At 41.4% G+C, this 23,212-nt stretch overlaps 1 protein-coding gene across 1 annotated transcript in view; it reads right to left on the bottom strand.

Moving 5' to 3' along the window:
• Positions 1–17,539: 17,539 nt before the first annotated feature.
• The window catches only part of ABCA13 (ATP binding cassette subfamily A member 13), a 135,012-nt gene continuing 129,339 nt past the window's right edge, over positions 17,540–23,212 (bottom strand). Inside the window, 4 exon segments of the mRNA XM_060156197.1 lie at positions 17,540–17,632; positions 18,255–18,331; positions 18,334–18,388; positions 19,622–19,727. Of these exon segments, the coding sequence (XP_060012180.1) occupies positions 17,540–17,632; positions 18,255–18,331; positions 18,334–18,388; positions 19,622–19,727 (331 nt within the window).

The following is a 23,212-nucleotide window of genomic DNA, read 5'->3' on the forward strand; positions in this document are numbered from 1 at the left end:
TTCTGCCTATGTTTTCCTCTAAGAGTTTGACGGTGTCTGGCCTTACATTTAGGTCTTTAATCCATTTTGAGTTTATTTTTGTGTATGGTGTTAGGGAGTGTTCTAATTTCATTCTTTTACATGTAGTTGCCAAATCTTCCCAGCAAATCTTATTGAAGAGGCTGTCTTTCCTCCATTGTACATTCTTGCCTCCTTTATCAAAAATAAGGTGACCATATGTACATGGGTTTATCTCTGGGCTTCCTATCCTGTTCCATTGATCTATATTTCTGTTTTTGTGCCAGTACCATACTGCCTTGATTACTGTAGCTTTGTAATATTATCTGAAATCAGGGAGCCTGATATCTCCAGCTTTGTTTTTCTTTCTCAAGATTGCTTTGGCTATTCGGGATTTTTATTGTTTCCATAAAATGTGAAATTTTTTATTCTAGTTGTGTGGAAAATGCCAGTGATAATTTGATAGGGATTTCATTGAATCTCTAGATTGCTTTGGGTAGTACAGTCATTTTCACAATGTTGATTCTTCCAATCCAAGAACATGGTATATAACTCTCCATCTATTTGTATCATCTTTAATTTCTTTCATCAGGGTCTTATCATTTTCTGCATACAGGTCTTTTGTCTCCTTAGGTAGGTTTATTCCTAGATATTTTATTCTTTTTGTTGCAATGGTAAATGGGAGAGTTTTCTTAATTTCACTTTCAGATTTTTCATCAATAATGTATAGGAATGCAAGAAATTTCTGTGCATTAATTTTGTATTCTGCTACTTTACCAAATTCATTGAGCAGCTCTAGTAGTTTTTTGGTAGCAGCTTTAGGATTCTCTATCTATATTATCATGTCATCTGCAAACAGTGACAACTTTACTTCTTCTTTTCCAATTTGGATCCCATTTATTTCTTTTTCTTCTCTGATTGCTGTGACTAAAACTTCCAAAACTATGTTGAAGAATAGTGGTGAGAGTGGGAAACCTTGTCTTGTTCCTGATCTTAGTGGAAGTGGTTTCAGTATTCCACCATTGAGGATGATGTTCGCTGTGGGTTTGTCATATATGGCCTTTATTATGTTGAGGAAAGTTCCTTCTATGCCTACTTTCAGGAGTGTTTTTGTCACAAATCGGTGTTGAATTTTGTCAAAAGGCTTTTCTGCATCTATTGAGACAATCATATAGTTTTTCTCCTCCAATTTGTTAGTATACTGTATCACATTGATTAATTTGCATATATTGAAGAATACTTGCATTCCTGGCATGAACCCCACTTGATCATAGTGTATGATCCTTTGAATGTGCCGTTGGATTCAGTTTGCTAGTATTTTGTTGAGCATTTTTGCATCTATGTTCATCAGTGATATTGACCTGTAGTTTTTTTTCTTTGTGACATCTTTGTCTGGTTTGGGTATCAGGGTGATGGTGGGCTCATAGAATGAGTTTGGGAGTGTTCCTCTCTCTGCTATAATTTGGAAGACTTTGGGATTGAAAGATGGTAGCTCTTCTCTAATTGTTTGATAGAATTTGCCTGTGAAGCTATCTGCTCCTGGCCTTTTGTTTTTTGGAAGATTTTTAATCACAGTTTCAATTTCAGTGCTTGTGATTGGTCTGTTCATATTTTCTACTTCTTCCTGGTTCATTCTTGGAAAGTTGTGCATTTCTAAGAATTTGTCCATTTGTTATAGGTTGTCCATTTTGTTAGGAAATAGTTGCTTGTAGCAATCTCTCATGATCCTTTGTATTTCTGCCTTGTCAGTTGTTATTTCTCCTTTTTCGTTTCTAATTCTATTGATTTGTCTTCTCCCTTTTTTTCCTGATAAGTCTGGCTGAAGGTTTATCAATTTTGTTTATCTTCTCAAAGAACCAGCTTTTAGTTTTATTGATCTTTGCTATCATTTCCTTCATTTCTTTTTCATTTATTTCTGATCTGATCTTATGAATTCTTTCCTTCTGCTAACTTTGGGGTTCTTTTGTTCTTCTTTCTCTAACTGCTTTAGGTGAAAGGTTAGGTTGTTTATTTGAGATGTTTCTTGTTTCTTGAGGTAGGATTGTATTGCTATAAACTTCCCTCTTAGAACTGCTTTTGTTGCATCGCATAGGTTTTGGGCCATTGTGTTTTCATTGTCATTTGTTTCTAGGTATTTTTTTATTTCCTCTTTGATTTCTTCAGTGATCACTTCGTTCTTAAGTAGTGTGTTCTTTAGCCTCCATGTTTTTGTATTTCTTACAGATTTTTCCTGTAAATGATATCTAGTCTCATAGCATTGTGGTCAGAAAAGATAATTGATATGATTTCAATTTTCTTAAATTTACCAAGGCTTGATTTGTGACTCAAGATATGATATATCCTGGAGAATGTTTCATGAGCACTGGAGGAAAATGTGTATTCTGTTTTTTTTTGGATGGAATGTCCTATAAATATCAGTTAAGTCTATCTTGTTTAATGTATCATTTAAAGCTTTTGTTTCCTTATTTATTTTCATTTTGGATGATCTGTCTTTGGTGAAAGTGGGGTGTTAATGTCCCCTACTATGATTGTGTTACTGTCGATTACCCCTTTTATGGCTGTTAGTATTTGCCTTATGTATTGAGCTGCTCCTATGTTGGGTGCATAAATATTTACAATTGTTATATCTTCTTCTTGGATTGATTCCTTGATCATTATGTAGTGTCCTTCTTTTTCTCTTCTAATAGTCTTTTTTTTTAAGTCTATTTTGTCTGATATGAGTATTGCTACTCCAGCTTTCTTTTGATTTCCATTTGCATGGAATATCGTTTTCCAACCCCTCAGTTTCAGTCTGTATGTGTCCCTAAGTCTGAAGTTGGTCTCTTGTAGACAGCATATATATGGGTCTTGTATTTGTACCCATTCAGCCAGTCTATGTCTTTTGGTGGGAGCATTTAATCCATTTACATTTAAGGTAATTATTGAGATGTCTGTTCCTATTCCCATTTTCTTAATTGTTTTGGGTTTATTATTGTAGGTCTTTTCCTTCTCTTGTGTTTCCTGCTTAGAGAAGTTCCTTTACCATTTGTTGTAAAGCTAGTTTGGTGGTGCTGAAGTCTCTTAGCTTTTGCTTGTCTGCAAAACTTTTAATTTCTCCATCAAATCTGAATGAGGTCCTTGCTGGGTAGAGTAATCTGGGTTATAGGTTTTTCTCCTTCATCACTTTAAATATATCCTGCCACTCCCTTCTGGCTTGCATAGTTTCTGCTGAAAGTTCAGCTGTTAACCTTATGGGGATTCCCTTATGTGTTACTTGTTGTTTTTCTCTTGCTGCTTTTAATATTTGTTCTTTGTATTTAATTTTTGATAGTTTGATTAATATGTGTCTTGGCATATTTTTCCTTGGATTTATCCTGTGTGGGACTCTCTGTGCTTCCTGGACTTGATTAACTATTTCCTTTCCCATATTAGGGAAGTTTTCAACTATAATCTCTTCAAATGTATTCTCAGTCCCTTTCTTTTTCTCTTCTTCTTCTGGAACCCCTATAATTCGAATGTTGGTGCATTTAATATTATCCCAGAGGTCTCTGAGACTGTCCTCAATTCTTTTCATTCTTTTTCTTTATTCTGCTTTTCAGTATTTATTTCTACTATTTAACTTCCAGGTCATTTATCTGTTTTTCTACCTCAGTTATTCTGCTATTGATTCCTTCTAGAGAGTTTTTGATTTCATTTATTGTGTTGTTTGTCACTGTTTGTTTGCTCTTTAGTTCTAGGTCCTTGTTAAATCTTTCTTGTATTTTCTTCATTCTATTTCCAGGTTTTTGGATCATCTTTACTCTCATTATTCTGAATACCTTTTCAGGTAGACTGCCTATTTCCTCTTCATTTGTTAGGTCTCATGGGTTTTTGCCTTGCTCATTCATCTGCTGTGTATTTCTCTGTCTTCTCATTTTGCTTAACTTACTGTGTTTGGGGTCTCCTTTTCTCAGGCTGCAGGTTCGTAGTTCCCATTGTTTTTGGTGTCTGACCCCAGGGGCTAAATTTGGTTCAGTGGGTTTTGTAGGCTTCCTGTTGCAGAGGACTAATGCCTTTGTTCTGGTGGATGAGGCTGGATCTTGTCTTTCTGGTGGGGAGGTCCGCAACTGGTGGTGTGTTTTGGGGTGTCTGTGGCCTTATTATTATTTTAGGCAGCCTCTCTGCTAATGGATGGAGTTGTGTTCCTGTCTTGCTAGTTGTTTAGCTAGGCTGTCCTGCACTGTAGCTTGTGGTGATTGAGTGGAGTTGTGTCTTGGTGTTGAGATGGAGATCTCTGGGAGATTTTCACTGTTTGATATTATGTGTAACTGGGAGGTCTCTTGTGGACCAGTGTCCTGGACTTGGCTCTCCCACCTCAGTGGCACAGCCTTGATGCCTGGCAGGAGCACCAAGAGCCTGTCCTCCACACGGCTCAGAATAAATGGGAGGAAAAAAAGAAAGAAAGGAAATAAAGAAAGAAGATAAAATAAAATATAACAAAGTAAAATAAAATAAACTTATTAAAATAAAAAATAGTAACAAAAAAATTTTAAGTAAAAAAAAAAAAAAACACACAATAAAATGGACAGACAGAACCCTAGGACAAATGGTAAAACCAAAGCTATACAGACAAAAATCTCACACAGAAGCATACACACACAAACTCACAAAAAGAGAAAAAGGGAAAAAAATAATAAATCTTGCTCTTAAAGTCCACCTCCTCAATTTGGGATGATTCGTTGTCTATTCAGGTATTCTACAGATGCAGGTACATCAAGTTGATTGTGGAGATTTAATCTGCTGCTCCTGAGGCTGCTGGGAGAGATTTCCCTTTCTCTTCTTTGTTCACACAGCTCCTGGGGCTCAGATTTTGATTTAGCCCCCCCTGTGCTTGTAGGTTGCCTGAGGGCATCTGTTCCCTGCTCAGACAGGGGTTAAAGGAGCATCTGATTCAGGGGCTCAGGCCGGGGGGAAGGAGGGGTATGGATGCGGGGCAAGCCTGCAGCGGCAAAGGCCAGCGTGATGTTGCACCAGCCTGAAGCACACTGTACATTCTCCCGGGGAAGTTGTCCGTGGCTCATGGGACCCTGGCAGTGGCGGCCTGCACAGGCTCTCGGGAGGGGCGGTGTGGACAGTGACCTGTGCTCGCACACAGGCTTCTTGGTGGCAGCAGCAGCAGCCTTAGCGTCTCATGCCCGTCTCTGAGGTCCACGCTTTAGCTGCAGCTCGTGACCGTCTCTGGAGCTCCTTTAAGCAGCGCTCTTAATCCCCTCTCCTCGCGCACCAGGAAACAAAGAGGGAAGAAAAAGTCTCCTGTCTCTTTGGCAGGTCCAGACTTTTCCTAGACTCCCTCCCGGCTAGCTGTGGTGCATTAGCCCCCTTCAGGCTGTGTTCACGCAGCCAATCCCAGTCTTCTTCCTGGGATCTGACCTCTGAAGCCCAAGCCTCAGCTCCCAGCCCCGCCCGCCCTGGCGGGTGAGCAGACAATCCTCTCGGGCTGGTGAGTGCTGGTCGGCCCTGATCCTCTGTGCGGGAATCTCTCCGCTTTGCCCTCCGCACCTGTGTGGCTGCGCTCTCCTCCGCGGCCCTGAAGCTTTCCCCCTCTGCCACCCGCAGTCTCTGCCCGCGAAGGGGCTTCCTAGTGCGCGGAAACCTTTCCTCCTTCACAGCTCCCTCCCACTGGTGCAGGTCCCGTCCCTATTCTTTTGTCTCTGTTTTTTCTTTTTTCTTTTGCCCTACCCAGGTACGCGGGGAGTTTCTTGCCTTTTGGGAGGTCTGAGGTCTTCTGCCAGCGTTCAGTAGGTGTTCTGTAGGAGTTGTTCCACATGTAGATGTATTTCTGATGTATTGTGGGGAGGAAGGTGATCTCCGCATCTTACTCTTCTGCCATCTTGAAGCTTCTCTATAAACATGTTTTTATGAAAGCATTATACAACCTGGTAAGGAGCAGAGTTTCTGTTGGATATTGGATGCTCACTCTGACTTCAGTGCTGCCTGTAGCAACCACTATTTCGATGCTTGTCCATGTGTTACTGGTTTTATCACACTGGACCAGTCGACTGCCTGCCTGCAGTGTCCATTTCCTCATCTTTTAACCAGAATCCAGCCTCCTGTGGGTCACAGAGATCCCAGTTGCAGAAAGATGGTGTGCAGAGGCCCCATGCCAGTGGTTTAGAATTCAGGAAGAGGCTACAAAGTAAGCATTTTCCAAGGTTTGGCTTCAACATCCTCCCCAGCCAAAACGTCAGGAAAAACAGAAGTTTTATCTTGAACAGATGGGATTGTTGAAATCAGAAAGAACCACGTCCCAGCCCCACAATGGTACCAGCCACAAGCACTTAGAGCATCAAATATTCAGGCAGCACTAAGCTGATCCAAACACAGCACAAACAAACAAAACACAAGATGTTCTTTACTGCCCCTTTCGCATAAAAGGGTGCACAAGATTGATAAAGAGAAAAATAACTTTCCGTGGATGTCATTTTGCAGAAATCATTTTTACGGTAAAACTATGTGAAAACACCTTTCTTACACAAACTCCTACGTATGTAGACAAGCCGTTAGTTGCAATAGGAGATAAATAGATTGAACGCGTGCTCCAAACATTGCTTATGTAATAAGGCGATTTTTCAAGGCCCTCTAATGAAGAGCAGCCAGGGCAGAGCAGCTCCAATGAAGCTGCCCTTTGGCAGGGACCTCCCCAAACTGAATGCACCCAAAGGGCAGTGTGCCTGCCACTGGGCTTCCCCAGAGGTGGGCACGTGACTTTTTTGAATTCTAATCTTGTCAGAAAGTCTGGACGCCTCTTTTGATTCCATGAGTCAACTTTTCTCCCTGAGAAAAGTCTCTGTCATTTTTTCATTCTAGCAATCTGATGGAGCTGATCTCTGGTTACAGTAAAAAAAGAAGTCATCCATGGAGACCTAAGCAGTGTTCAGGCTTCAATGAAGCATCTTGGCTTTGTCTGTAAAAAAATTTCCAGAAAAGGACTAAACCTCCAAAAATTATTTTCACTAAAATTGTGCTCGCTGCAAATACCTTACTAACTAGATGCATCTTGTTAACATTATCAGTTATGTCAGACTTTTGCAGACACCATTTTTTATCTGCTAAGACGGTGTTGTCTTTTAGGGAAATGTTAGTACCTAAAGGATATGCTGAAATTTCCACGTGATGAAATTTGAATTACATTTTCTATTCATTGTATAATGTGGTTTTTACAAGAAGTGATTATTCTTGAGATTACTAAAAGAGGAATCAAGAATGCTCCCTTCTGTAACTGAGCGAATGCACGTGTTTACAGAATTACATGTCATCTGACGACAGCAGGATAAATGTTCTCTTTTGTGTACGACAATCCCTTGGGCAAGAGAGTGGATGCGTTTCAGAATTATTCACAGTGAATGAATCTCAAAATGGTAATTCTGTGAAAATCTCCCATCTTAGAAATTGTGTGCAATGCATTTAAGAATCAGAATAATTAAAATTTAAATGGGTCACGTACCGTTAATTCCATGTCTCTACTTGGAGGACTTCAGTAAAATTATAAGAAGGTTAATTTCTAAGTCAGCAGGATGTAGAAATAGGCATAGACGTGTGTGTGTGCATATTCTTAATAAACTAGAATAACCATTCAAGGTCCACACGGCCACTCATCCCCTGGGAGATGTGTCTTCTGGAGGCTCAGATGAGGACAGCAAACCAGTCTTAACACACGAGCACGTCCAAGTTGGTGCATTGTGTCTGCAAATGTTTCACTGTCCAGAGCAAGCTCCACAGACGAGACCAGGCTCACAGGTGTGGATGCAGTTAAGTCTGGACAAATCAGGCTCATTGCTTCAATTGAATGGCCACAGTCGGCGTTCCATGGACCATCATGTCTTTGGATGAGGAGCCCAGGACACGCAGATTACAGGATATTCATTCAGTGTCTCACTCAGCAAGAGTTCATTACACTTGTTTATTACACTGCAGGGGTTTGAATAAGTCACCCCCCAAAATTTATGTCCACCTGGAACCACAAATCTGATTTGGGGGTAGGGTCGATGCAGATGTAATTAGTTAAAAAGTGGTCATCTTGGATTGGCATGGGCCCTAAATCAAACGACCGGTGTCCTAAAGAGGAGAGACACAGACAAACAGGGAATGTGCCATGTGACGGGGAAGCGGAGACTGGGACCATGAGCTGGAATCTGGGGACACCAAGGACTGACAAGAGCCGCCAGAAAGAGACAAGGAAGAGACCCGCCCAGGACCCTTCAGAGAGAGCAAGAAATTGCCAAACCTTCATTATGGATTTTGATAAGAGAATAAATATCTGCTGTCTTAGGCCATCCAGTTCGTGGTAATTTGTAACAGCAACACCAGGAAACAAATACATCTGCTAAGTGCCACAAACTGTTTTTCAAGAGCTGATAGCAGATGAGCAGGTGACCAGGTGAGCAGGTGAACAAGTGAACAGGTATACAGGTGAGCGTGGCAGCCTTTTGCAAAGAGAGGCTGAAGAGAGCACATATGGCAAATTTGACCCCTTGCCTCTTGCCCTTTGCTTTCTTTTTCATGTAGAATTATTAATTCAGAAGAGAAATCTTGAGAAAATGGAAACTATGCCTCATAGTGGAAAAAAAAAAGAATTGCTTTAGGGTCAAATACATCTTAGTTTGAGCTGCGTCTCAACTATTTGCTAGGTAACCTAGTGAATACCATTTTTTTTTCTGTTACCTCATGTGTAAAATGGACATATATAACCCCTTCTGGACAGTGTCGTAGGAAATATGAGGTCAGTTAAGTCATGTAAAGTGCCTGGCACAGAACAAGCAGGTAACAAAAGAGAACTCGTATCATAGTTGGCTCGTTATGCTTGGTTTCAGCTCTCTAGACAGACTACTTACAATTTGAATTTGTGTCTGATTTACCGTCCTACTCTCCTCCCTTGAGTCCTCAGCTCTTTACCTGGTGCTTATCATCACCGTACAAAAGTGTGTGATCATTAAAGGAATGAGCACAAAAATGAAAGAACAAACCTCTGGATGTGTCTCCTGGTCTCCTGTCTGACTGAGATGACCTTGTCTCTGTGCTTTTCTAGCAACTTCCACTTACCCCTCTGAAGGGCTGTCTCTCTTACCAGATCATGAACACCTTGAGATGCCCCGTAAACTCTGAGCAAATAATGCCATTAATGGAATTTAATCCAGCAGATAAGACAGTCTGAGCTCTGAGAGGCTTCTTTCATCCCGAAGCCTCATGAATTCTCCCTTCCTCAGTTCAAAAGATGTGGTCTTAAAATTGCTAGATGATTTCTTAAAATTGGTTAAGGTTTAAAAAGAAAAAGAAGAGGGGTCTGGTGTTAGCACAGTACAAATTGGGAGTTTCTTAAAAGCAGTTAGGTACATAATTGAAATCTAATTGAATGTTCTAATCCATATGCATGAAAAACAATTTGCATTGCTTCATTAATTAAAAGCAGTGCAAAATGCGGGTGCTAGTGTCTGCTGGATGAACGTTCTTCTGAGGAAATTCAATCAAATGAAGCTTAACTCTTTATATATTGGAAATACCTAAATATTGCAAATAACCTGTGTTTTGATTTTGATTTCAGATTAATAAAAATTGTATCAGAGTTAGTTTTGTACACAGTTTACTTCATAACAGAATTCCAACCTTGAGAGCATTTCTTCTAGGCAGAGAAAAATAGACAGCTCAGTGTTCAAACACACTTGCATTGAAACCTCCGTGGATGTATGCGGGATCAGTAGTTCTAGAGTATTATTGGTTCAGAAAAAGTGAAGGGAATTCAATGGGATGCCATGCACAGCATCACAGGACGTCACCACTGCCCCTGCCCTGCAATGTCAGAGTCCTTAATCTGGGTCAAATCCATGCTGGACATTTTGACATAAGTTTTGCTACTTAATTTAGGTGCAATTCAAGTAGTTGTGGACTCTTTTCCAAGGATCTTGTTTACTCTGCTTCTAAGATATCCCCTTCATACCTCAAAGTGAGAGTCATTGTACCTTGTTGTTTGGAAAGCTCTGGTATTCTTACTACCTGGTTTTTATTCTCCTCAGTCCAAATGATCTTTACAGAGAGACTTTTGTTTCTGATAGGATGGAGGAACCAGGAACCAGGAACCAGATTTGCCTTCCCACCTTAAAGAATTAAAAGGAATGAGAAAAAATGTATATAGAACAATGGTTTTCAGACACGAGAGATCCCTGAGAGAAGGGAATCAAAGCATAAAAGCTCTACACCTGCCCCTGCTTCCCACCTGGGGAAGGACTCTGGGTCGTGGCAGCAGGAGTAGGAACACAGATGGAGACTAGCGATTGCCCGGATGTCAGGAGATGGAGCGGTGAGTGTGGGGAGAACAAGATTGAAGGGCCGAGAACCATGGAGAGCAGGGTGCGTGGTGCATGGTCTCCAGAGTTTGCAGAGGGTCCCTCCAAGCACTTAGCAGAGGGATGACTGGGGCACACACTGGGGAAGATGCCTGAAGCCTGTGGAGAACCACCCCAAAGGAGCAGGTAGAACCATCTCCAGTGCTCACACAGGTCAGGATGTTTGGTGCTTCCACTGTACAAAGTGGAAAAAAATCATAATACACAGAGGATTGGGAAGAGTAACCCATGGGAGGGTTTTGCTTCCGTCGTGGGGAAAATACATCCCACACTAAATGCTGATCTGGATCAGTCTAACAAAGTTGAAGAACAAGTCTCAAAAATATCCCACTGTTTCAAAGTAATTTAACTGAATAAAAATGAAGAATGGTTTAAAGTAAAAGGAGATACAGAACTCAAAAAAGTAAAATTACGATGTCATCAGGCATCTAATTAAACATTTTCAGACATAAAAAGAAGCATAAATATCAATCAAATCTGATCCAGAAAGAGATGTCGATGACAGAATTATTGTAGTAGGGACATTCATACACTCATTATAACTTTATTTGATATATTCAAGAAAGTAGAGCACAGCAAAGTACGAGACATAGAAGACATAAAAAATAAAACCCCAATTGAATTTCTAGAAAGGAAAACTACAATGTCTGAGATGAAAAATAACTGGGTAAAAGGGAGAGCATATTTCTGCTCAACACGGAGGGAGCAGATTAGCAAAAGTGAAGACACAGCAAAGCATCTGAAAGGACACACAGAGAGACTGAAAGCAGAAGAGCCTCAGTGAGCAGGCCTGGGTCTTCAGTATTGTTTGGATATTTCCAATTATGTGACTGAGGTCAGGGACTCAGGATGAAAGTAACTTAAGTCTCATAGCAGGAAATACATATATGTGCCTAGTGATTTATATGCATAATCATCTAGGCAAATGCAAAGAGGAAATCATTTCTGGGAAGTAAAGGAAGGCTTTAAAATAGATGGTATCCAATGGCAGTGGAGGAGGGAAGGATTGGGAGTTTGGGGTTAGCAGATGAAAACTATTATATTAATATATAGGATGGATAAACAACAAGGTCCTACTATAGAGCACAGAGAACTATATTTAATATCCTGTGATAAACCATAATGGAAAATAATATATATGTATAACGGAATCACTTTGCTGTACGGCAGAAATTAACACAACATTGTAAATCAACTATACTTCAATAAAATAAATTTTTTAAAAAGTAAAAAAAAAATACGATGTTATCTGTGTTGGACTGTAAATAATAATAACAATAACAACAGTGTTTTGGACAGAATGTTTGTGTCCCCCCCAAATGTTGAAGGCCCCACCCCCAGCGTGGCTGCATTGGAGATGGGCCATTACAGAAGTAATCACAGTTAAACGAGGGCACCGGGTGGGGCCCTGGTCGATGGGATCAGTGTCCTTAGAGGGAGGAGCCAGCAAGCTCATTCTCTCAGAGAGTTCACACCAGCTGAGAGCTCAGCCGGGCAAGCCAGGAAAAGAGCCCAGAATCGGACCTACCCACAGGCACCTCAATTGGGGACCTCCAGCCTCCAGAACTGGAAGAAGTAAATGGTTGTGGTTTCAGCCACCCTGTCTATGGCGTTTTGTTACGGCAGCCCTAGCCCTAATGGAATAATGCAAGTAGTAATAACAATGATGTTTATTAAGCGCTCACTGCAAGCCAGCTCTACCTGTGCTATCTTGCTGAATTCCCACAGTGGCCCCAAGCGCCCGGATAGTTTAGGTAAAAGCTGAATCACAGTCAATTAAATAAACTTTCTGTAGTACCGACAGCCAAAGCCCAGGCTATTCATGATGGCACGATCCTGCCTCAGGATTGATTCCTAGGACAGCTACTATCACTCAACATTCACTCCATGCCAGACAGTGGTGAAGAGGACTTCAGCATTAACGATCAAATTCAATCTTCGGAATGGATAAAGATGATGTGGCACATATATACAATGGAATATTACTCAGCCATGCAAAGGAACGAAACTGGGTCATTTGAAGAGACATGGATGGACCTAGAGACTGTCAGACAGAGTGAAGTAAGTCAGAAAGAGAAAAACAAATACCGTGTATTAACGCATATATGTGGAATCTAGAAAAATGGTACAGATGAACTTATCTGTAAAGCAGAAATAGAGTCACAGATGTAGAGAACAAACTTATGGTTACCAAGGGGGGAAGGGGGGCAGGGATAGATTGGGAGATTGGGACCGACATAGATACACTATTGATACGATGTATAAAATAGATAACTAATGAGAACCTGCTGTAGAGCACAGGGAATTCTACTCAGCGCTCTGTGGTGACCTAAATGGGAAGGAAATCCAAAAGAGAGGGGATTTATGTATACATAGAGCTGATTCACTTTGCTGTACAGCAGAAGCTGACACAACAGTGTAAAGCAACTATACTCCAATAAAAATTAATTAAAAAAAATTTTGATCCTCAGAACAGCCCTCTGAGTTGGAGATGCCCTCCACGTTCATCACAAAGAGGAACAGAGGCTGGGTAACAGAGGTGGGAATAACACCCAGAGACGCCCCACTATTCTCGGGTGAAAGAGGCAAGATTTGAGAGTAGGTCTTTCTTATTTCAGAACTCATCTTCCCACCGCCCTAAATTTTACAGCATTTCAACAAGGAGAGGGGAAAACATGCTTTTCAAACAGAGGAACTACAGAGAAAATACTCAGATACTTTGAGGTATGGAAGGGCAGAGTCCTTCAGTAATGGACTGGAAAAGATCTCACTCAGGTTGGAAGCAGAGCCAGATCTGCTTACACCCAGCTGGTGACCTTCCTTCAACATGCTGCCTGACCCCAGCTCATCACCCTGATTCGGTTTAGTTTTTTCAAAGGCAAATGAAGTCTTCATTAGCTTACGTTTGGGTAGAGCAAGCCCCAATGTAACACTGAGGGTAACTATGAATAGGTGAAAAGCAGTGACCAATCAACCATCATGACACTACATGAAGGGTTTGTCTGAAAGTTACTTCCTGGTTTAATGAACAAAACCACAACTATATCCCCACAATTTGGTAACACATGGAATTCAGCATACAAAGCCATACTCATGGGACATAAATGCCATGGCAAATATGGTATTCACGATGCCTTCCATTTGAAAGATGGGCTCGTGAAACTTCTAGATGTGTTTTTTAACCAGTACATTTTGCTATGTTTGAGACATGCATTTAATGCAGTAGAATTCATTTTTCCTTAAAACACTTGAATGTAAAGAAACGTGATAAATTTACTGATAAAAATAGTGAAATGGGGCTTCCCTGGTGGCGCAGTGGTTGAGAGTCCGCCTGCCGATACAGGGGACATGGGTTCGTGCCCTGGTCCGGGAAGATCCCATATGCCGCGGAGCGGCTGGGCCCGTGATCCATGGACGCTGAGTCTGTGCGTCCGGAGCCTGTGCTCCACAACGGGAGAGGCCACAACAGTGAGAGGATCGCGTACCGCAAAAAAAGAAAAAAAAAAAAATAGTGAAATGTCTCCCATGCAATGACAAGAAATAGCAAATAATTAAGAAAAATGCTTCTGACTTCTTTGAGCAATTTGAAACCCTTTCCAGCAAGAAAAATTTATCCATTAAAGCTCTCAATAGGAATTCTCACAGTGAGAAAATGACAGTGTCATTTATTTAGCCCAAATTGAAAATATCCATAAAATTCTTTTATCTATTGCTTCAATTTGATAATGCTTAATAAATACAAATGGCATCTGATCTACAGATGTTAATACACTACTCTAATCCTGAAAATAGTAACACTCTTAGAACCTGGGTTGTCCAAAAATAGTCACATAATTTGACATTACCTAGTTCACTCAACATGGCCAAAATTGATTTCATTCTGTTCTCACATGAAACGACCACAAAACTTGTTGTGTGCTCCTGTAGTAGAAACTGCTGGCTGCCTATCCAGTATCTGTTTTTTTCTTCTTGCATAGAATCAGAAGCCACATTTCATTTAAGGTCCACAGCTAAAACTGTACTTCCCAAACAGTTGCAGATAAGATATGGCCACGTGACTATTTCTGGCCACTGTCATATAAGCCAGGAGACCTCTTTAAATGGTGTGATTTTCCCCCTAATCCAATGTATTTTTTTCTTGTCTGCGTTGACTATATTGCGATAGCGAGAGCAACGGCTACCTTGGAACATAAGGGAAATTCTAGAGGTGGCAGAGCTGCGCTCTCCGTGCTATGGAGCCATTACATCAGCTCCCTCCAGAGTCGTAGGCAAATAGCCACTGCTCACTGAGTAGTGCTGATTTGCTGTGAAATTCTCTTACCTTCCAATATCCTTCTTCCTGTTCCCCATTTGTGCGGGCCCATCCAGATGGCGGGGACTCCACCAGGTCTGTACCCACACCCTTGGTTGGAGAGTAGGGTGTGCTCAGGGCTCACAGACCTCACCTGCCATCCCCACTGGACTGCCTGCTTCTCAAAGACAGAGGCTGGGTCTTTGCACTGTGAATCCCTCACCTCATGTTTATTGCACCGACCATCCATTTATGTACACAGAATGGGCTCGATAATATTAATTGAAAGAATGATCACGTGCGCACACACGTGTGTAATTGAAAGGGCTTGGACTATTCAAGGGTGTGAAACTGAGTTGAAACATACTGTAAACATACCAGCCCCAAATCAGCACTGAGCTGGATAATGCAACACCCAAGCAATAGCCAAAGGAGGGAACACGGTCACACCCGTTTGGAAATCTAAAATGTCTACATCCCCCATTTGGGTAGAAGAATCTGTGATTAAGCTGAAGTATGCACGTCCTACTTACAAACACTAAGTATTGAGGGGAGGGTATGTGTGGTGCAAGTATTTTGTAAGATGCTTTGGAGGGATGATGTTGAGCCGTTTTTTAATTCAATATCCACTAAGCAAAGCTAAGTATTAAGTTTAAGGCCTTACTCTTTACCATTCCAAAAATATACTTCTTGTTTGAATTTTACACTCTTGACTTTGCATGAGGGCTTTACTACATCATCTGTTTAAACATCTGGGTAAAGATAAACTATATAATAAAAGCCAGATCAGTGGAAGTGGAATCATCAAGGTTGTCTCTGCCTTACAAAGTACTCCACTCAGAATGCTTTCAAAAGACGGTAATTTGTTTAAAAGTCTCAGCTGGGTGACCTTAAGCCCAAAGGTCTTAAGACAAATGTTTAACTCCAAAGGCATAACATATCTGCATGACTTATAAATGCAATGACATTTGCAACATTAACAGAAGATTTGACCTTTTGTGTCCCGTATTCTGGGATATGGCGTTTTAGCACATTGGGTTTCTCTTTTTCTTCCTGTTTATTGTTCAAAGGCATACCTTGAAGCATGAACTTCATGAGTACAGCAACTCAAAGCCTAGAAAAGAATCCCTAAGAGCAGAACACAGCAGAGTAAAACACAATTAAATTTTAACCTTTCAAGCTTTAAAAGATCCTAGTAGTTTCATTTCCTCCTGACCAAAATTAAATTAGATCCCTAAAGATGCAAGGAAATATACTGGCAGAAACACAATTACATTAAAGCACACTTCATTTATTCATGGCAGTATAAACATGTGTGTGTTTCACAAATGTTACTTATTGATTCAACAACAACAACAAAAGATTACATCTTTCATTTTGACAATGAGACAATGGTAGAATTGGGAGAGAAATCCTAAAACCCTAAATTGTAACTTCCTTTAGAAAGCATAATTCATGTGATATATGTGAATCAAAATCATTCAATCAAAACGATCCATAATTGGCTTAATCCTTAACATTTAAAAATATCTCTAGGATAGAATTATGTTCAGGAAAGATATATCTTAATGAAATCTTGCTTCAGCAAAGAAATACCACAAGAAAGTGTTTTTCTTTGATCACAAGCTACTGTCACTCAAAAACTTAATTGGATACGGTTAAGTTGTAAAATAAAATCAGTGCAGTCCTCCATTGGGGTTTTAGAAGAATGTTACTCAAAGCGGGTTGAGAAATATTTCAACTCTGAAGTGTCTGACTGGAAACCATTTTGAGGAGCAGACACGGTGATTTGATCTGTTTTACTAACTATAAAATGCAAACGGTGGGGTTTACAAAGCCTTTTAGAGCCACATCTGAGCACTTTGTATTTTAAAATACTCTGAGGACAATAATTCTGAGAATGACAGAGTTTTAGAAATATAAAAATTGTTTGAAAATTAATGTTTACTACATATGGTGCTAGTTTTGCTTGTATAACTGGAAGATACCTAGATATTTCCTTAGACCATTGGTATTCAAACTGGAATGTGCTACAGAAACCAGGGAGACTTGTTTAAACCGAGACTGCAGGGCTCCTACCCTAGGGTTTTAGATTTCGGGGTTGAGCCTGAGAACCTTCATTTCTGCCAAGCTCCCAAGAGATGCAAATGCAGCTATTATGGGGACCAACACACTTTGAAAACCACTGACCTGAACGGTAATTATTAATCCAAATTAATAAAAAGAAAATACATCTATATTATATTTTTTTCTATGTTCCCCTAAATTTAAAATCTGTGAAATTCTGGTCACACTTTTGGTAAATGATACAGAGTACCGAGTTCAAATTATTTAATTTTGCTAAAGCATTGACTGAAAAGCTCTTTAATCCCTATTTTTTTAAAAGCATCTTTTGTAAGAAAAAATGGTATGCTTTCATCTCATAACATAAAATGTCATCCAGGGTTAGAGAAACGGTGCATTTAAATCACTGAATTGTTATTTAGACACATGTAAGCATAATCTAGTAAAAGGACAACAAAAAATAGATTAGCCTTGGGGGCCTCAGTTTCCTTAAAATTAAAATGGAATGTTTGACCTGGACAAACTCTGACAGCCTTTCCAGCTCCAGAAGGAATGTCAATTCCTTCCCATGTCCCAGGAAGCCGGCCCATCTCGCCTTGGCAAAGGCAGTAACTGAATCAGAGGAACTGCCCAAAAGTCTGCAGAAAAGAATGACCTTTCAGGGTGTAATTAACAAAGTGTTTCAAAACAGAAAATGAAGGAGAGAATGAGATTGGACTGCCTGCCCTGTGTCTTCCAGCTCCTCTGCCGCCCACTCGCTCCTTTGATCTCTGAATCTTAATTATAACAAAAGACGAGGTTTTATTTCTCTGAACAGCATCTTCTTCAGCGCTTAGACAGGCAGGTTCTGTGGGTGCTCACGACCGGTGGACGGATCAGAAGGTGGTGCGGTTTGTTGCTGCTCAGTCGCAAAATTAACAAATACCTGAAAGAAATGATGAAAATAATTAACTTCGAGGAACACTCAACCCTTTGTTCTCAACTATTACAGGGAACATCTTCTCCAAGCCCTGCCCAGCTTTTCCTAAGACTCATAACCATTCATTCACAGCACCCCTTCCTAAATCACCCTCAACGGGTAGGTCTTCTGAGGACCCAACTCCAGGAATGATAAACATTTCTGGAAAATTAATAAATCGTCAGGAAATTCTCGATGCCTCAAGCACGGCTTTAGATTGAACCTGTGATCTAATTTCACCTTCTGGGACTCAGGGAACCAAGCACTTTTCTTCCCAAAGTCAGCTCACTTACAGTGGAGCCCCTTTACTTATTGGCGGGGGCCGGTGGGTAAGTGGGGATGGGAAGGCTGACGGGGCCTGATCCGTTTACTGAGCGACCAATGAAATTATGAGCAGATGGAAACCCTGAACGTCGAATATTTACCTTGAGTGGAGAGCACACTCACCATCTTTATCAGAATTTTGCAAACTCAAATGGTGATTAATAAAAGAAATGGTGATCTCAAGAAGTATAATCTGGCTCATTTTTAAATCGGCTGGAGTAGGCCTCAAGAAAAACAACGTGGTGACGCCTTTGAGGTACCAGACCTGCTCCAGAGGGGTGTGCTTGATGGAGTAATATTTGATACTCAGGAAGTTTTTATTGTCCTCCAGAACTCTGAACGGGCTAAGCACGCCCATCTTTTTGGCACATGGTATTCCAATAAATTAAGGTGCTGCCCCTAAAAGCAAAAAAAAAAAAAAAAAAATTGGATCACAGGATTAGGAATCTTAAGCAAAATTGATCACACTATATTTAATTGCCAAATAAATTATCTTTTTGCAAACCACACCTTTAAATACTAACTAGGTGTGGGGGTCAGTTTTGTGAGTCTCCAGAGAATGGTCATGGGCTACGATTCACCACAAGGCATATTTGATACGAGGTGTCCCCCCGGGTGGGGTGGCCTCTCTGCCCCTTTCTGCCCCCCCTCGCCTTGCCACAAGTCTGGGAAGCCCTCTCTAGGGGAAAGAAGACACCTATCGATGGCTGAGAAGAAGGAGGTATATGTGACATCACAGAGATGCACAGAGACACCTGAACCTCACACCGGGGCACCCGGCCATCCCCACCGTTAGCTGACCAACTCCTGGTGAGATGTTTACCTGTTCTGAGCCTCATTTCCACGGGTGCACATGGAGATCCCAACAGCGGGTTCATGGGGTAGTTTAGAGTGGTCCTTGAACCACTGTGACTTGGACAGCTTGCTTCTCGCCAGGTAGGATTTTACCAAATGGTCGTGGATGAAATAGACACACAATGCGTAGCTCCTTTACGAACTACAATCTATTAGAAGTTACGACAAACTGGAATCATGGGGTCATCCAAGAGAACGGCAGGTGGCGCTTCTCAGACATTTGTGTGTACAAGGATCGCCTGGTCCCCTTGGGAAAGTGCAGGTTTGGGGTCAGTATGCTGGGGACTGAGATGCTGCAGCTCTCACCTGCTCCCAGGTGATGAAGACCTGCTGGCTCAGGGACCACACTTTGCATCAAGTGTGTAGAGGGTTGTGATCTCAAGCCCAGGGCCCTTCTTGTGAATGAATGTTGAAATCCCTGAGTCTACAAACCCCACAGCAAATGCATGGGAGAAATTAACTTTTGTATCTTCCATCCTCAACTAAACAAACTGTGTGATGAAGTTGTTCCCACAGAAAAGGGGGGATGAGTAACCACCATCTGCTCTGGGTGACACAACAAGGGGAAAAGCAGGCTTGTCGTCCTTCAGCGAGGTCAGGTGAGATCCACCACCCCTGCTATTTTGCGGGGAGAGGTGTGGCCTGTACTTTGCAATGAGGCCAGAACAATAAGCGATATCTTTTGAGAGCAAATAATTAAAACAGGGGAAAAGACAAGTACACTTATAAGATGTTTTTAGCTCAAAACAAAGAAGTAATGTACAATATTAGCACTACCTTAAACTGGATTCCTGGAAAAGAGAGCTTCAAGCAGTCGGAAACAGCGTTGTGTTGATTTGCTTCGTTGCAGAGCCAAACATTGACTGTATAACTATCACCAAACCTGAGAGTTGAATTTTAAAAATAAGGTTACTATTGTATAGTCCTAAGGTGGATAAACTAAGTCCATTTTCACAGGAAGGCAGAAAAAGAAAGTAACTATTCCAAATTGTTGGAAAATTTTGTGTTCTCAAAAATAGAATATTCAGGAAGTAATTATAACTCACTTATGCAGTTTGCTGTAATTCATTGACACACAGACTGATTTCTCTTTTGAAAAAATCAGCAAATTCTGGAACCAACACCTAGTCCATACAAGAGGGAGGGTGAAAGTGTGAAAGCAAAGTACTGAGTTAAGAAGGCAGAGCTGGGCTGGAGACGGACCCTGAGAACATCCCAGCTTCAAGGGAGGACAGCGTGGCTGGGGAGGATGGAAGGGAATAGGGGCTGCTTACGGGATGAAGCCAGGCATTCGTTTATCACAGAAAACAACTCTCCCAACTGTACTTAACCCTGCGGGCCCTGTGACTACAGGGGCCCCTTGGCCTGACATTGCAGAGCTGTGGGCGGTAGGTCTGCTGGGGTCTGAGCGACCACACCCGAGGTTACATTCGTACCATACACAACCTCAAACAGTGACCTCCAAGAATGCATGGGGCTTCCCAAAACCATGAGTGTTTATTCTACTGCATACCCCAGATGCCCCGCATCTCAGTAAAGATCTATGGAATGAAAGCAAGTACACACATATATCAAGATGTTAGCAATTTTTCGTTGGTTATCTTCACTGACGTATGTACCCCAAGTACCTAGAACTAATAAATATTAGTCAAATGAATGAATTAATGGATGAAAAAAGGCATGCTCAGAGCCTTACAAGCACCTTCATTTACAGAGCATTGCTGGGGAAATGGTTACATTTAAGGAAGTTTTCCGTAAGTGAGATTGACTAACACGTTTATGGGTAAAGCACTTTTCCGGTGAATCTACCTGGTGAAGAAGAGGCCAAAGGTAGCGTGGCCACGCTTCAGGGACTTGGATCAGCCTTGTGAACACCCAGAGATCCTCGTCCTCGTTCTGTGTCCCAGCTTCCTGCCCTGCTTTCAGATCCCCCGAGACCTGTGTGTGACTCCAACGGCCGCCCGCTATTTCGAGCTAACAGTTTCTAGGCCACTCAGGGCTGACAGGTTGCTGAGGACAGAACATCGGTGAAAGCAGCCGGAGACACAGGTCGCCTGAGTTCGCTCTCGGGACTCTCTGAGGCCGACCCCCGCCCGGGTCAGCACAGGACGTGTGTGTTCTGTCGCCCTGTCCGCTCCGGGTCCGTGTCAGACGCGGTGCTGCCGAGGTGCAAGGGTCCCTGCTCCGTGTCTACGACAGCATCCCGGGCGGGTGCGCATTTAATATTCCCCATAGGGAAGAGCTGAAGCCCAGATCCTTGAATGGACTCCACGGGGAGGGGCTGCTTCAGGAGCTGCTGCCCATCAGAGAGCTCGCAGCTGTCCTGGAGGGGACAGGCTGGAGGGGGACAGCTGAAGGATGGGGAGGTGCTCCTGGTCAGGTGGTGATGATGATCCTGGGGGCAAAGGTCAAAGCATTTGGACAGCCTGGGTGTGATCCAGCCCCCTCTCCCCAACCCCCATCCTCACTTCAGACCTCTGACCCCAGGGAGTCAACTATTCCCACCTCGGTTCCCTCATCTAGAAAATGGGATCATGGAACCAGCTCCCCGAGGAGGCTGTCAGAGAACTGAGCGCGTGAACCCCTGTAGCTTAGGTGGGACAGTGCCTGGCACTGAGGAAGCAGGTGAATAAATGTGCAGTGAAACTAAGGTTCTGCCCAGGACGTGGCCAAAATGAAGGAGCCCTTTCTCTGGTGTGAAGATGCTCACAATTTATCTGGGGAAGTTAGACAAAGCAAATGAAAAATCAGAACACAGATGGACCTAGAGGTTATCATACTGAGTGAAGTAAGTCAGACAGAGAAGGACAAATATCATGTGATATCGCTTATATGTGGAATCTAAAATATGACACAAATGAACCTATCTATGAAACAGAAACAGACTCGCAGACATAGAGACCAGACTTGTGGTTGCAAGCGGGGGTTGTTGGATGGAGTGGGAGTTTGGGATTAGCAGATGCAAACTATTATATACAGAATAGATAAACAACAAGATCCTACTGTAGAGCACAAGAAACTATATTCAATATCCTGTGATAAAACACAATGGAAAAGAATATAAAATATATATTATATGTATAACTGAATCACTGTGCTGTACAGCAGAAATCAACACAACATTGTAAATCAACTAGACTTCAATAAAATAAATTTTAAAAATCAGGACACACATTTGCCGCATTTGCTACATAAAAATACAAGGGTGAGAGGCAACACTGAGTAAGCAGTAATGACTTTGCTCTTTCACACACACTACAATCCAATTCACATTCACAGGAATGGCAGCCCTCCAGGCGTATTTTCCTAATGCATTTTAAAAAATGCACACTAAATTCCAATAATTGTCTAACAAGTTCTCACTGTAAGAATATATACATATTAATGTTCAAAAATTCAGCTTTACTCTAGAGAATCTGAATTACACAGTTCTTTAAAAAAAAAAACTCAAGAGAATATGTTTCTGAAATTGGTTGGCAAATTCCTGAGGATCTCTCTAGAATGCTCAACAAGACATGTAGACAGAAAGTTATAAAAGCACAGCATCTTCAATAACTAAGAGAATCTTTGCAGATTATCAAATGCATTCACGATGCAAGTATCTAATTTACGTTAGCCTTCCTTTCTCATTTCTGCCTATAACCTACACACATTTATGCCAATGATCCAAATTCCACAAAGGATTTATTTGATTCATGTGCTTTCCAGTCTAAAAGCTTTCAAAGGAGCCAAGGAGTCATTCGCTTATATAGTCACTCATTCCTCTCACATTTCCAGACAACAGATCATGTCCACATCATTTTCAAAGTCGGCGATTACATAAAGATAAATAAACAGCGTCATCTGCCAGTGAAGGCACCTGTAAGAAGCATTCGACCACTGCTGGGATACAACATTTAGGTACCACAAACATTCAGTGTAATTCACCTAATAAATGCTAAAACAGAGGAGCAGGTAATGCACTAATGGAATAACAAACACACACATGTGTATTATAAAAGCCAATGAGAGAATAAGGAGGGCTGGTTGAGTGACGGATACGTGTCGGTTACATTCAAGCTCCAAACAGTCCTCTCTAATCGCCCACGAGCATGGCATTCTTGATATGAATACTTTCACATCAAGTACTTCATTATATTATATTATGTTATATTATATTATATATTACAGTAAGTCCCCTACATAAAAATGAGTTCCATTCTGAGAGCTCATTCATAAGTCCAATTTGTTCGTAAGTCCAACAAAGTTAGTCTAGGTACACAACTAACCCAATCGGCTATATAGTACTGTACTGTAATAGGTTTATAATATTTTTTATAATACTTTTCACCCAAGTAACACATAAAAAACAAACACAAAAAATAAAGA

The sequence above is a fragment of the Lagenorhynchus albirostris genome, chromosome 8, assembly GCF_949774975.1.
Source record: "Lagenorhynchus albirostris chromosome 8, mLagAlb1.1, whole genome shotgun sequence".
Classification (NCBI taxonomy): domain Eukaryota; kingdom Metazoa; phylum Chordata; class Mammalia; order Artiodactyla; family Delphinidae; genus Lagenorhynchus; species Lagenorhynchus albirostris.